Source organism: Hoplias malabaricus, chromosome 4 (assembly GCF_029633855.1).
Source record: "Hoplias malabaricus isolate fHopMal1 chromosome 4, fHopMal1.hap1, whole genome shotgun sequence".
Classification (NCBI taxonomy): Eukaryota; Metazoa; Chordata; class Actinopteri; order Characiformes; family Erythrinidae; genus Hoplias; species Hoplias malabaricus.
In genome coordinates this window covers 23,443,279-23,459,713 of record NC_089803.1, presented here as the reverse complement: position 1 = coordinate 23,459,713, position 16,435 = coordinate 23,443,279, and the positions used below count along the sequence as shown (strand labels likewise).

Below are 16,435 nucleotides of genomic sequence, written 5' to 3'. Positions count from 1 at the left end.
TTCTTTATTTAGGGGATTACTCAATTAACAAATGATCTTGTACTCATTTCCCACAAAAATAAGAAAAAAAAAGAAAATAGTTGTAGTTGCAGTTGTATTAACCTGGGATTTTTATGTTATTCTGTTTTCCAGAGAAAATGATTATATCCCTTACATATAGACACTTCATTCTTGGAATAACCATGTGTGCAAATGTGATTGTAAAGAAAGCTTTGGTCTCTTACCTGTTAGAGAAGAGATCCGTATTCACACACCAGCCACAACATAGGACAAAGAGAGAGGAGAAAAGAGGGAAGAATTAGAAAAGCCGCAAATACACAATTACATTACAAACACTAACGGCCATCTCCAGCAGAAACAGCAGCCTCCGAGCACCAGAGGCTCCAATTTTGTGTGATTTCACAAATAAATGACAGCAGAGTAACGTCTCATCAGTGTCTCGGGGAGAAGATGAGAGCACAAACACAACCTTGCTGCTGTCAAGCCCTTTCATCATTATCTTTTTTTTACACTGTAAAAACCTTCTCCAATGCTTCATATTACAACATATATTTCAAAGTATACAGCAGAATTATTTCATTCTATGTTCAATTTATGCACATGCCATTTTTTTTGGTCAAATGCAGCCCATTGTCATAGAATCTCTTCTTCCTCCTCCTTCTCACATGGCTGCTATGGAGTGAAAACTAGGTCTGCCTACAGCCATCATTTATGCATACATGGGTAAACATGAGAATTAGCACACACTGACTGGCTGGCCCGAGTATCCCAGCTCTGTGCAGCACTGCGACACACCACAGAGCTGCTAGAGACTGAGAACTCCGTAACACACACATGAGGTGAAATCTCAGATCATTTTTACATGACAGGTTCTTCAAATGGATTTGTTCAATATGACAGTCTTAAGCTTAAATGCCCTGTTCTCTAATGTTAGCTAACAATGGCATCCATTAACAAGCACTGTGTTGAGTGACAGGGCAGAGAGAGGGCCTTTCTATTTTTTTATGTTTTATTGTGCAATTACCAATTAGCAGCCAATGTGAACATACTGAGGGGTAAAGTGTGTGTGTGTGTGTTGCCCAGTATGTAAAGCACCCTCCCAAATGAATACGAATTGCACTGTAATATTCAGAAAATGCATTTTAAGCTTGTTGCTTCACAGACAAAATACAAGCATTTTATATCAAAAGGGATACTATACATTTAAATATGTATAAACACGTTTAAGGAATTGCCTCCTTTCCTTCGACATTTGTAGGTCTCTCCCACCTCCAGCATTTGCTAACACATTCCATATGGCACATGCTGTTGACATCGCAGGCCAAAACAAAAGAGATATGTTAGAGAGGACAAAGCAGGAAAACAAGCAAACATCCAGTCTTAGTTCTATGAGATTTTAGGATTTAGCCTTTATGTGCAGAGCAGGATGTGGAGGATGATGGACAGTAATACCACTGGCGAGCCCTGTGTGTGACTACACAGAGTTTTAAATATGCATTACTAGTACCAAGCTTTCACAGACTATGAAAGCCCCCTAACCGGCTTATAGTGGGGAGCGTCTAGCAGATTACTGGAAATGACTTTTGGCAAGGACAAGCTCAAACCCAGCTCCCTCCATTTTGTTCCTCTTAGGTGAAGTCAACTCAGACGGCTGAAGTGAGCTCGAGTCATACACTGGACAAGTTGGATGTGTATTGGGTGCATGGATTCAGTAATAAACGAAGTAGGAGCATTTACACGTGACTTACTGCAGCCTAATTCAATCCATGTTTTCCTCCAGCAGATAGGGCACGCACAGCTGCTATATGTGAGAGAGTCTATGATTAATGTTTGTCAACACTTCACTTAAGCTTATTTTCCCACCATCTGAAGGCAGACACTGACTAATCACAGTCTCCCATGAAAACTGGAGAGTGTCCTGCTTAAAGACTATGATTTGAAGTAGTGGTCCAACAAATAAAAACATACCATGGTAAATAAATAAATAAATAAATAAATAAATAAATAAAAATGATATATATATTGCTGCATCACCATAAGACATAATGAAAATATTCATGAGTAAAGCAGGACTTCTTATGTATGAAGATGAAGTAAAAGAGGAAACAGAGAGAAAAAAGTGCTTTATTTTGTTTATTTAATGTTTATAATATATTTATTTTACTTTCAATTACAAATGAAGAACTGCACACATACAAAACCGAGTACTGTCCAGGATAACGCAGTACACACAGAAAGAAACAGAACACTGAGGTCCATGTGAGCGGTTTGAGAAGTGTGTCGTGAGAATACAGCTGTGTTATTTCATTAATGGGGCTGCATGTGATTTACAGATTGATCATCCTTCTGTCTAATCCCTCAGTCTGGCACAGAGACAGAGAGAGCGAGAGAGAGGTATTAAGAGAGAAAGAGAACAAAGCAAAAGAGAGGTAGAACAGGATAAAAACTCAGAAAGATAAATATTTTTATATATTTTTAAATATTTAAGCAGTACAAACGTCCATATGTTCACAGTGTGAAGTTCTAAAAACTCCTTGGTAAACTTCAGTTAAAACAGAGTGCGTACACAGTCAATTTCAAATGAATTCTGAAAACAGAAGGTCATGTCACATGCGGCACTATAACAGAGTTTAAAGGGTCAATACACAGTTACAACAGAAATTGTTCTAACATTAGTGCAGACATTTGTTCTGAAAATATTCAAATGAATTCATCATAATGATCTATTATAATGCTATTGCTGGTTAGATATTTACTCCGATCATCTGGTCTGAATTCACCGTGTCACTGAGAGATGTGCACGTGGGCCCACTTTTACATTGGCCGGTTTTTCTCCACCCAAGTGCACCGTCATACCAGTCTTCTTCAGTGTATCGTAATCAAAGACCTCTGGGCCAAACCTGAAGTCACCTCTCCAAGACCCTGTTGTTAAAAATGAACTGTACCTATCGTCGTTCTGCAGCGTGCCGCATCGGCTAACGTCAAAGTAGCCCGGCGGTCCGTACGTCGAAGGGAATACGGGCAGCTTTGTGGAGGAGCGGTGCATGTATCTGCGCTTACAGCACCTCACGTACACCACAGTGCTGATGAGGACGAGGAAAAGAACGGACACTCCGGCCAGAGCGATGATTAAATACAGCGTGAAATCGTCTCTCACCCGTGACTCCTCCAGGCCAAAGGCAGAGAGCTCGTCTACAACAGGCAGGCCCTCGCCGATGGCGATATTCACAGTGGCAGTGGCAGACAGCGACTCAGGTCCGTTATCTCTTACGACAATCACCAGAGATTGTTTCGGCTCATCCTCATCTCCAAACGGCCTTAGTGTCCTGATTTCTCCACAGTGCAACCCAATGGTGAATAAATTAGGCTGGGTAGCCTTGACGATGTGAAAAGATAACCACGCATTGTGGCCAGCGTCTCCATCCACGGCCACCACTTTGGTGACCAGGTAACCTTTCGGCGCGGCCAAGGGCACTATGTCATCTGCAACGTATGCACTAGACTGAACTGGGTAAAGGACTACAGGCACGTTGTCGTTTTCATCTCCAATGAAGACCCTGACCGCGCAAGTGCTGGTGAACGGAGGGCTCCCTCCATCTCGCGCCGTCACCCGTATCCAAAAGTGGCTCGACACCTCGTAATCAAAAGGGTGCAAGGTGAAGATTTCTCCTGTCACTGCGTTCACAGAGAAGTAAGAAACTACATCCTCTGCTAACGAGTACTGGATCTGAGCGTTTTGACCAGCATCTGCGTCCACAGCCTTCACCCTTATCACATGAGAGCCCTGAGCACGGTTTTCGGGCACCACCGTGGTGTACTCACTTTGAGTAAAAACAGGAGGGTTATCGTTAACATCTGCAACAGTTATGGGCACTGATTTACTGCTGAACATAGGGGGTGTCCCTGCATCCACTGCAGTCACTGTTACATTGTAGTAGGATTGCTTTTCACGGTCTAAAACTCCATCCGTCACAAGCATGAAGTAATTCTTGACTTCAGATACAAGTCTGAACGGTGCATCATCAGAAATATCGCACGTGACCCGTCCGCTAGCACCAGTGTCCAGATCGTAAACGTTGAGCAAAGCGACCATGGTCCCAGGTGAGGCATCCTCAGACACTGAGGAGGATGCAGACTTGATTGCTATCACTGGTGGATTATCGTTGAGGTCGGTCACTTCTATAATAAGTTTACAGTGTGATGACTGTCCTCCTCCGTCTTTGGCTTGAACGTCCAGTTCGTGTGTGCTTGCCTCTTCATAATCGATTAACCCCGCCACCCTCACCTCGCCCGATACAGGGTCGATCTCAATAACCCCTCGGGTCTTATCAGGCATGTGACTAAAGGAGTAGCTGATTTCACCGTAAACGCCACTGTCCATGTCTGTTGCGTTCAGCTTTGCCAGTACAGTGCCTGGCTCCGAGTTCTCGCTCACATAGACTTTGTAAACTCTCTGACCAAAAACGGGGACATTGTCGTTGGCGTCCAGCACGTGAATGTGAATTGAAGCCGTACCAGACCGAGGTGGATGGCCACCGTCCACCCCACTGATTGTTAAGAAGTGATCCGCCTGGCTTTCCCGGTCAAGCGGCTTTTTGAGAACCAGTTCCGGGTACGCGTTTGCATTCATCTGGGTGTTCATTTCCAAAGCAAAATATTCATTGTCACTGAGCTGGTAGTGATGAACTGAATTAGCTCCCATGTCCGGATCTCGCGCGCTCTCGAGTGGAAAACGTCTTCCCAAAACTGTCGACTCCAAAAGCTCCAGCTCGATCTGTCCGTTATCAAAGAAGGGGCTGTTATCGTTTATGTCCTGAACGTCCAGCACCAGACTGTACACTTTGAGAGGGTTCTCCAGTAGCAGCTGAAACTGCAGGATGCATATCTCCGTCTGCGCACAAAGCTCCTCTCTGTCCATCCGCTCGCTGACCAAGAGGGAGCCCGTCTCTGTATTTAACTCACAGAACTGTCGGCTCCCCTCCGCCACAACTCGCGCGTTGCGTCGGATCAGCTCATCCACGTTAAGTCCCAAATCTCTGGCCAGGTTCCCGATCACAGACCCCCGCTGCATTTCCTCTGGAACAGAGTAGCGCACTTCACCGAATGTGCCATCAAACAGCACGGCACAGACGGCGACCTGCAGCACCACAAAGGTGTTTACACACCGCACTCTTAAACCAAAAACGTGTCTAGAGAGAAAAGACATTTTATACAAATATTAAGTTACATTTAATTCCTACTGTGTAAAAATAAAGATGTGGGCACATTCTGGGTCGAGCTTCCTGATCAAAAATAGAGCTGATCCTGTGCTCGGGAGCCTGATACTGTCGGCTTAGATTTTTCTCTTCATCTCTCTCTCTCTCTCTCTGCACTGCACTGTGCCCACAGCAGTAACACACACACACACACACACACACCCCGCCCTTCGTGCTCTCTGTGTAACACTGATGGAAGCTGGAAATGAGGGCAGCTGGCTGATCTGGAAATATACAAGAAGAGCGTCACCCAGAGACCAAATACCAAACATACAGCTGCCTCATCTACAACAGAATGGAGAAAATACGAAACTAACTTGAGCTTCATGTAGAACCTTTAAATTAATTTAATGTAAGTAATTTTATAAAATATAAAGAGGTCGTTTCACATTTCTGAAGAGATATTTTAGAAGGCCTACGCTGCCTTAGGTTTCTTTTTAAGGCCTTGTGTTGGGTCTAAAGCAGTCCCTTTGAACCCAGTGTTTTAAAGATAATTATTAATTGATGACGCATGAAGTGGACAGACAACTACATAAATATATAAGTGATAAATGTTAAGTAAACAAACACATACATATGAATTACAACTAAATGAACAGATATTACATCTTACCATCCTCACCCTCTGCCGTGTTACCAGTTAGTTTTGAATGTAACTGCAACTCTTTATTTGCTTGTTACACACTTAATTTTACAAAATGATGAGAAATGTAAAGCCCTCAGCACCACACTAAACATTCAGTGCTCTTTTTCACAAGCATTATAGTCAATGGTACAGACACGAATCCTTATTCTTATAAGACGTTTTTGTTGATGGAAAAAGATGTACACTTCCGCAGTGAGTTCACATAAACATGGGTTTTTTTTCTGCATGTTTTAGTCCACATTTAAGAAAAAAAAACAGATAAATAATAATTAAATAAAACCAGAAATCAGACCAAACCTTCGCACACTGCACATTAAATTATGCAAATAAAACATTTGTCCATAAAGCTGTTCATTTATTCACTTTCTTTAATCACTCCATCCAACCGTCTCCCCACACACACACACACATGCAGTCTCTCACACAGACACACCTCCACCTACCCACATGTGGCCTGTGGGAGAAAACCCAAGCAGCTGGCATAGACCCACTCAGGCACAGAGAGAACACACAAATAAAACTCCTCACAGACAGTCACCTGAGGTGGGATTTCAACTCACAAACTTAAAAAAAGCATGGAGCGCTAGTTCTTGTTTTGCCACCGTTAGGCCCTGCATATGCCCTGTGTGCGACTGTAATGTAATGTACACATCAGCTTCATTCATCACAGGTGCATACTAAAGTTTGAAAATGACACACTGTGAGCATAGTTCTTTGCAGCATTAATCAGCCCCACTTTATCATCTGATAGGAGCACTGCCGAGCACACATTCGATTTTGGATCATTTCAAATACCGCTGTTGGACGGACGTACCAAGGTCTGCTTGTGTGTTTTAATGTAGTCCATTCATGTACGCTAGGCCCTATCCTGCCAAATCGAATATGTTGCTATGTTCTTTGTCTTGTCAGGAAACTGTATCAGTGCAGCACACACAATCATGCCACTACCATGTCTAAGTCATTGCTGCGTTGCTCATCAGTCACCCGGGGGTGGAGTGGAGGAGTCCTCACTACCAAATGATCTAAAGAAGAGAGAAGGGTAACATTTTGCAAAGAAACAGAAAGACTGCAATCTGTACCCAGACAAAACATGGTATGAACCCATATGGTAAGAGGATCTCATTTAAAAAAATGTTTCCAGATTTCTCAGTCAAAATAAGGTTTTAAATTCTGTCTCCCTTTAAATGTAACTTCATACTTAATTAAGTTTTGAATACAGTAACACTAACATTTAACCCAAAATTACACATCATGGACAATTCAGCCCTAAAATACACTGACAAATACCATGGAAATGGCAACGTGAGATTATTAGAGTCCCTGTGATTATATACTAGACACACTGTAACAACGTTTTAATGAGTAAACAATGTTTAGTAAAGTTCAGTTGTGGCAATGCACAGTATTAAAATATCCGTAACAGAAAACCAGGGTAAGTAAATATATATTTGTAAGACTATTTAATAACTATAACAGGAATGTTACAGTTTAAATAAAGACTCATGTTATCAGGTTGTTAATTATCAGCTGTGGAGATGGAAAGTAAAACATATATTTTTTAATGGGAATGACTCTGTTTTCTTGCAGCACAGCTCTTAGCTCAACGTCACCGACAAACATTGCATTTTTACTCCATAACACAAACAGTTTAGGCACCAATGTCTACAATTAGACCTCCAACAAAACTACAAAAAACTAATGTTCAGTATATCAATGTGAATAATAATAATACAACAAACAGATATAAACAAGCTATAAATACCACCAGGATATGTTCATCATGTATTGAACATAATGTTGTCTAATATTAAAACAATTTACTACATGTCTCATATATCACATGTACAAATGTAGTGATGAAGCATAGATCAAAACTGTAAAATGACGCATTTGGAAAATTACACAAAATGAATATGTCATACCTCTGAAGAATCCCCAAGTCCATCAAGGTCATTCATAGAGGACTGGACTTTCTTCAGGGTGAGGTCAGCAGGCAGAGTTCTGTCACTGTAAGACGTGATGAACTTGAAATCACTGGTTCTTGACCCTGTGGTCAGATAGGCATCATAATTGTAGGAGCTGCGCAGAGTTCCCGCTCCCTCCACCTCTGCGTAATTTGGAGGGAGGTACGCGCTGGGAATGGCCACAGCTCCATCAAACAACAGTCTGGACTTCCTCCTGTGACAGAACCTCACGGCCAGGACGATGATGATGAAGGTGAGGAAGAAAGTGGACACGGACACCAGCGCGATGATCAAATAAAAAGTCAGTTTGGAGCTGCTCTCCTCATAAGACATGTCCTTCAGTTCTGGAAGCTCAGCCAAGTTATCAGAAATGAGTAAATACACCGTGCAGGTCACAGACAGAGAGGGCTGACCGTTATCTCTCACAGAAAGCACAAGGTTCTGCTTCATGTGGTCAGATTCAGAAATGTCCCGCTGCGTCCTGATCTCTCCACTGTGTTCACCAATAGTGAAAAGTCCTGGCTCGGTGGCCTTCACCATGTGATAAGAGAGCCACGCGTTCTGACCAGAGTCCGCGTCCACCGCGATCACCTTGGACACCAGAGAGCCGGACTGGGCGGCTTTGGGCACCATCTCGGTCATGAAGGAGTGTCCTTCCGGAGAGGGGTATAATATCTGGGGGCTGTTATCGTTCTCGTCACCGATCCACACGCTCACGCTCACGTTACTGCTGAGTGGAGGAGAGCCGTTGTCTCTGGCTAAGACCAGCACTTTGAAACTCTTCAGCTGCTCGTAATCAAAAGACCTCACTGCATGGAGGACCCCCGTGTCTCCATTAATGGACACAAAGGACGACACCGTGGCGCCGCTCACATCAGAAGGAGAAAGAGAATAAACTACAGTACCGTTCTGTCTCCAGTCCGGGTCTCTTGCTGCTACTCTACAAACAGAGGAGCCTGCTTTGTTATTTTCTTTCACATGAGCGCTGTAGGACTGCTCCTCAAACACAGGTGGGTTGTCGTTCACATCAGCTACTGACAGGTGGAGAGTTTTAGAGGAGGACAAAGGTGGAGAGCCTTCATCGCTAGCAGTGATTGTGATGTTATAATCAGACACCAGCTCACGGTCTAATTCACCTGTTGTCACCAGAGAATAATAATTCTTGATGGAGGGCACCAGTTTAAAGGGAACGCTCTGCTGAATGGAGCAGTGAACTTTCTGGTTATTCTCAGAGTCTCTGTCCTGTACATTAATGATGCCCACCTCTGTGCCAGGAACTGCATTCTCAGGAACAGGAATTTTCAAAGATTTAACAGCTATAACAGGGATGTTATCATTAACGTCAATTACATCCACAATTAGATCAGAGTAAGATGTTAATCCAGCTCCATCTTTAGCTACAATCCTCAGCTCATGTGTTGTCTCTTCTTCATAGTCTACTGCACCAATGACTGTAACTACACCACTTCTGTGATCTATGGAAAACATACTTTTATCCTTCTCTAATAAACGACCAAATGCATACGTCACCTCTCCATTCTGTCCCTCATCTGCGTCAGTGGCGCTGACAGTGAGCACTACAGTGTTTAGAGGAGAGTTTTCAGGCAGACTGACTTTATAAACAGACTGACTAAACACTGGAGCGTTATCATTAGCATCCAGCACAGTGACGTGTATGACTACAGTCCCTGATCTAGGTGGAGTCCCTCCATCCACTGCAGTCAGAGTCAGGGTGAGCTCCTGCTGCTGCTCTCGATCTAACTCTTTGTCTAGAACCAACTCTGCATATTTCTGACCCACAGCGTTGTTTTGGATTGATAATGTAAAATGCTGGTTGCTCTGCAGAGTGTAGGTCTGAACAGAATTCGGACCAATGTCATCGTCAGTGGCTTCCTCCAATAAGAAACGAGTGCCTTTAGCAACAGACTCTCCAATCTCTAAATTGATGACGTTTTTAGAATATATAGGAGAGTTGTCATTAATATCCTGAACGTGAAGAGAGACAGGATGGAGCTCCAGCGGATTTTCCAGAACGACTTCTTGTTTTATCACGCACGAAGCCTTCTTCCCACACAGCCCCTCTCTGTCAATCCTCTCCGCCACAGTCAGTTCTCCGGTATTCACATTAATGTCGCAGTAGCGTTTTCCTTTCCCCGCGGAGTCAGTGCGCGCATTCCGAGCTCTCAGAGCGCTCAAATCCAGACTGAGATCTTCGGCTATATTTCCGATCACAGATCCGCGTTTCAGCTCCTCCGGAAAAGAGTAGCTCAGCTCTGCACCAGCGGAGCCCACCATTAAAACCACCGAGAAACAAAGAACGAGTCTGATCCCCAAGGATCCTTCAAACGCAGTTTTAAAAAACATGACGATGCGACCTCCACTGCGGCGAAGCGACGTCCGGATGTCAGAGCTCATTGATTACAGAACGAAGGCTTTCAGACGCCACTGGCATAAGAAAAATGGCACGACCAAAACGAGACGGTCCGTTTGTAATCAATGGGTGGAGAAAAGAAAACTAACTCACTTCAAAGGTGCACAGCGACACCACGAGGTGTAGTAAAATAATGAACAGAGAGGGTCTCATCAATAGAACAGTATTTCTAGTTACCAGTCGCTACCAGCGTCAAATGAAATAACAAAGTATAAGAAAGATGGGTGCGGGTGAGTAGATTGGTGGCAGCGTTCACCCCGGAAATAAGCCTTGCTATTCCAATGGAAATTGGGCACTGATGAGAATGCAGAGGACAAAGTGCAGGTCAAGACAACGACAAGCCGTGGAAGATCGCATTCCTTGCTAATCTTTATTTTTCTATGTTTCACAATATGTATTTTAAAGCATCCAGAACAGAATCTGTGGTTAAAAACTGTTTGAAAATATATACAGACAGCACTACAGTTTCTGTTATATTTGAGGTGGAGCATTGAGGCACTCAGAGCAACTATAAGGTAATTCTATTATGTGGCCATTCAAGTTTGCAACATAATAATATAATAATAAACTAGAGATATACATTTCCTGAAGGAAATAGCAGAGCTTGCAAAGGATGAAAGAATATGATAGTTTACATAGAAAGCTAGTAACAAACATATATACTGATAGACAGAGAGATAGACAGACAGATAGGACAGACAAAAGGTTGCTAAGGTGTTGACAAGTGGTTACTAAGGGGTTGATTTAGTGACACGAGGCTGTTGCTATGGTATGCCAGATGGTGGCTAAGGTGTCTCAGGCGGTTGCAATTCTATTCAAGTTATCCCTGGTGGTTGCTAAGGTGTTCCATACACTCACATTAGTCATTACTTCCTTTAGGGATCACACTATTTCCAGCCATCAAAAACATTAAGTCTAGCTGAATTTTTTATGTTATTATCATTATTACGAGTATGAAATCTGTCTCCAAGTCTATGCCCAGTGTGTGTATGTTAGCTTTGGTGTTGCTAAGTGGTTGCTTGATATGATAACCCCCGTGTGGCTGCTAAGCATTGGATACTTGTTGTTTAGGTGTTGTGAGGTAGTTGCTACAGTATCCCAAATTGTAGCTAGACTATTTCTGTGGTATCCTAGGTAGATGTTAAGGTGTTGCAGTCATATCCAAGGTGATAGCTAAGATGTCATTATAGATGGAGAAGTGTAAGATAGATACATAGAAAGAGAGTTGTAGATAGATAGGCCGAGTGAAAGAGGTGAGAGGAGCGGAGAGAAGGAAGAAACGTTACAAGCCTGTTAAAGCCAGTTTAAAGCTGATGATGTCACAATGGCTCATAAGTTCATGGAAAAAAGTTCACTAGATTTCCTTTAATATTTTAGAAAAGAATAAGGTGTAGAAACTAGAAAAGTCACTGTGCCATTTACAAGACCTACACAACAAAGTTTAAATGAAGTTTCTATGTTAAGTGTTTTTTGTTGTTGATCATAGAAAAAGTAATAATAAAGAAAAAGCAGGTAAATCAACCAGATAAACGGCTACTTGTTTTGCAAGCACTGTAAATGTAAAAATATAACATGAATAAACATTTTGTAAACCCATATAAGCTCATGAACAAAACAGAGTGCAGCCAGCCCTTAACGTGCACACAACACTTTCGTCAAACGTGTCTTAAATCCTGGGATTACAATGAATCAATAAATACAAATACAACAACATCACTTAGAAAAGAGTCTAAATAAGGATAAAGAACAATCTCTTACACACTACAACGCTAGCCATACACACACAACAATCACTGTCACACACTACAGCACCGACCTGACACACACACACCAATTACTGTCACACACTACAGCACGGACCACACACACACACACACGCTACAACTAACTTACACACTTTTTGATCAATAAAAAAAAAAGAAAAGAAAAAACACACCAGTGCTAAACTTACATCCTACATAGCCATGGACAGAGATATAATCCTCTATAGTGAAAGAAATAATTTTAAAAAAGCTTGCTGATGGAGGAAAGAGTTTACAGGCTTCTCAGCAAATGGAAATAATTGAAGCTGATTCTAACTGATATCAGATATGTTGAAAATTCACTTAATACAAAACTGCTTTAAATTTTTATCAAACCAAAGCCAAAGTGAAGAGACATTTCCTTGCCATATAAATTAACAGCTGTTGTTAGGTAACATGAAGATGAAAATGACATAAAATAACATAGAAAAGTTACATCGGCAATGAAAAATGAAGTGAGGTCATACCTGAGGCTTATCTGCTTGTTCATCAAAGTCCTCAGTAAGAGAACCATTTTTCCCCAAGGTCATGGTAGCAGGCAGAGTTCTGTCACTGTAAGACGTGATGAACTTGAAATCACTGGTTCTTGACCCTGTGGTCAGATAGGCATCGTAATTGTAGGAGCTGCGCAGAGTTCCCGCTCCCTCCACCTCTGCATAATTTGGAGGGAGGTACGCGCTGGGAATGGCCACAGCTCCGTCAAACAACAGTCTGGACTTCCTCCTGTGACAGAACCTCACGGCCAGGACGATGATGATGAAGGTGAGGAAGAAAGTGGACACGGACACCAGCGCGATGATCAAATAAAAAGTCAGTTTGGAGCTGCTCTCCTCATAAGACATGTCCTTCAGTTCTGGAAGCTCAGCCAAGTTATCAGAAATGAGTAAATACACCGTGCAGGTCACAGACAGAGAGGGCTGACCGTTATCTCTCACAGAAAGCACAAGGTTCTGCTTCATGTGGTCAGATTCAGAAATGTCCCGCTGCGTCCTGATCTCTCCACTGTGTTCACCAATAGTGAAAAGTCCTGGCTCGGTGGCCTTCACCATGTGATAAGAGAGCCACGCGTTCTGACCAGAGTCCGCGTCCACCGCGATCACCTTGGACACCAGAGAGCCGGACTGGGCGGCTTTGGGCACTATCTCGGTCATGAAGGAGTGTCCTTCCGGAGAGGGGTATAATATCTGGGGGCTGTTATCGTTCTCGTCACTGATCCACACGCTCACGCTCACGTTACTGCTGAGTGGAGGAGAGCCGTTGTCTCTGGCTAAGACCAGCACTTTGAAACTCTTCAGCTGCTCGTAATCAAAAGACCTCACTGCATGGAGGACCCCCGTGTCTCCATTAATGGACACAAAGGACGACACCGGGGCGCCGCTCACATCAGAAGGAGAAAGAGAATAAACTACAGTACCGTTCTGTCTCCAGTCCGGGTCTCTTGCTGCTACTCTACAAACAGAGGAGCCTGCTTTGTTATTTTCTTTCACATGAGCGCTGTAGGACTGCTCCTCAAACACAGGTGGGTTGTCGTTCACATCAGCTACTGACAGGTGGAGAGTTTTAGAGGAGGACAAAGGTGGAGAGCCTTCATCGCTAGCAGTGATTGTGATGTTATAATCAGACACCAGCTCACGGTCTAATTCACCTGTTGTCACCAGAGAATAGAAGTTTTTGATCGAGGGGATGAGTTTAAAGGGGACGTTCTGGTGAATGGAGCAGTGAATCTGGCGATTTTTACCAGAGTCTCTGTCCTGTACATTAATGATGCCCACCTCTGTGCCAGGTGCAGCGTTCTCAGGGACTGGGCTGTTGAGAGACTTTATGACTATAATTGGCTCATTGTCATTTACATCAGTAATGTCAATCACTACTGTAGAATATGAAGTCAAACCAGGTGCATCTTTTGCTAGCACTCGCAGTTCAAAGGCAGATTCCTCCTCGTAATCTATTGGTCCAATGACTGTAATTGCTCCAGTTCTCCGGTCCAGTGAGAACAGCCTTTTGTCTTCTTCTGAAATGTGACCAAATTCATACGTAACCTCTCCATTCACTCCCTCATCTGCGTCAGTGGCGCTGACAGTGAGCACTACAGTGTTTAGAGGAGAGTTTTCAGGCAGACTGACTTTATAAACAGACTGACTAAACACTGGAGCGTTATCATTAGCATCCAGTACAGTGACGTGTATGACTACAGTCCCTGATCTAGGTGGAGTCCCTCCATCCACTGCAGTCAGAGTCAGGGTGAGCTCCTGCTGCTGCTCACGGTCCAGTTCTTTATCCAACACCAACTCACTGTATTTTCCACCGATTTCATTTGTATTCACAGATAAAACAAAGTGTTCGTTGTGTCGTAAGGTGTAAGTCTGAACTGCATTGTCCCCGATATCAGCGTCATGCGCCTCCTCCAGAAGAAAGCGAGCTCCTTTAACTGCAGATTCCCTTATTTCTATTTTAATCACATCCTTCTGAAACGTTGGCGAGTTGTCGTTAACGTCTTGAAGATGTAAATTAACGCGATGTAATTCCAGTGGATTCTCCAGCATTAATTCCTGTTTTAAAACGCACGAAGCCTTTTTCCCACACAGCGCCTCTCTGTCGATCCTCTCCGCTACGGTCAGTTCTCCAGTGTTCACATTAATGTCGCAGTAGCGTTTTCGGTTCCCTTCAGTATCAATACGAGCTTTACGAGCTGACAGTCTGTTCACATCCAGGCCCAGATCTTTGGCTACATTTCCAATCACAGATCCGCGTTTCATCTCCTCCGGAAAAGAGTAGCTCACATCTCCAAATGCGCTACGAGCCGCAGCGACGAACAAACAAAAGCCCCACAGCAGAGTGAAGGAGACGCCTCGAAAATGCATCGTGAAATGTGATTTAATTCTAAGTCTAATTACAGCGTGTAAAACGAACACGGATGTAGCTGAACGTTGCAGAAGCAGAAGAAAGACGAATATGAACAAATCCACGTACAACGCTGAATCCAGAGCCTGGAGAGTGACATCACGAGAAAGGAGGAGAGGTGTACGAATATTTTTTTTAATCTCTTCACGGTTGAACAGCGACCTCATGAGGCGCCATGAAAAACCGCACTTCATAAGAACATGACTAATGTTAAAGTAACTGAACAGAAACAAGTTGCAGCTTTACCTGCTCAATTCTAACTTCACGAAAGAGATTGAAAAGAACAGCTGTAATGACTCTACAAACAATGATCAGAACTGTCCAGTCTATGAGGTGAGTGTAGCTTTATTGCTCTGATACGTGGACAAATAAGCAGAAGAATGAATCAAATTATTGATGCCCTTTGAATTTGCTGCTGGTGAAGATGCTTGTAAGTATCAGGAAACTGCATCAGGAAACAAAAGAGCTCCTCCTCCAGACATGAAGAAAGCACCAGTTTAATGGAGGGTAAAAAAGTAGTTTAAGAAGACAATGATCAGTAAGATAAATATGTCAAATCAGATGAATGATGAGCAAGCCACATCACACAGTCTGAAGAGCCAATCAGATGATAGCACATTTTACTCTTTTAAAATGTGCCACAAATATTTACTGAACACTGCAAGAGTCATTCATCGTTCCCTACATAGTCTTATCATTAATTAGGGAATATAAATTGTCACCCTGTGAAGGACTGGCGCCCCCTCCAGGGTGTGTTCCCGCCTTGCGCCTTTTGATTCTGGGTAGGCTCCAGACAATAAATGAATTGTACATTATTCTATTATGTATAAAATTTCATTTCCAGTAATGGGGTGGCATTGTGGCTGTAACCACTTGAAGTTCAGGGTCACGGTGGGCCTGAAGCCTACCCGGAATCATTAGGTGCAAGGAAGGAACACACCCTGGAGGGGGCGCCAGTCCTTCACAGGGTGACACACACTCACTCACACCAACAGACACATTTGAGTCGCCAATCCACCTACCAATGTGTGTTTTTGGACCATGGGCGGAAACCCACACAGACACAGGGAGAACACACCAAACTCCTCACAATCACTCACCCGGAGTGGGACTAGAACCCACAACCTCCAGGTTCCTGGAGCAGATCATCACTGACAGATCATCACTGTTCAAATAGAAAGTTATAGAGTATGTTCACCTTTTGACCTCAGCCACTCAGAACAAACTCTCTCCCCTAAAAGAACAAGTATTTGTTTAAATTTCATTATTTGGATTGTGTACTAAAACAAATTCATTGGCAACATACTGTATTTGGTGATTACATTTAATCTGTTTAATGACAAGTCCCTGACATGCCCAGTTCCTAAACAAATGAACTGCCTTTCAGGACCCTCTTTACTGTGGAAAGCAATCCTACCATCAGAGTAATTATTGTT

The 16,435-nt window shown here is 43.1% G+C and overlaps 2 protein-coding genes across 2 annotated transcripts in view; both read right to left on the bottom strand.

Annotated features, from left to right (window-relative positions):
• Window positions 1-16,435, bottom strand: part of LOC136694987 (protocadherin beta-15-like) — a 73,103-nt gene continuing 56,668 nt past the window's right edge. Inside the window, exon 2 of the mRNA XM_066668798.1 lies at window positions 1-224. Coding sequence (XP_066524895.1) covers window positions 117-224 — 108 coding nt within the window. The 3' untranslated portion in view covers window positions 1-116. The remainder of the gene's footprint in view (window positions 225-16,435) is intronic.
• LOC136694025 (protocadherin beta-16-like) lies at window positions 6,786-10,280 on the bottom strand. Its single transcript, XM_066667363.1, has 2 exons — window positions 7,824-10,280; window positions 6,786-6,923 (listed from the first exon to the last, which is right to left on the bottom strand). Exons 1-2 carry the CDS (start codon window positions 10,278-10,280, stop codon window positions 6,912-6,914), a joined length of 2,469 nt encoding a protein of 822 aa, XP_066523460.1. The 3' UTR covers window positions 6,786-6,911.

Bases quoted from the DNA above. Each gene is read 5' to 3' on its own strand.
- LOC136694025 (XM_066667363.1), bottom strand. From the start codon at position 10,280: ATGAGCTCTGACATCCGGACGTCGCTTCGCCGCAGTGGAGGTCGCATC.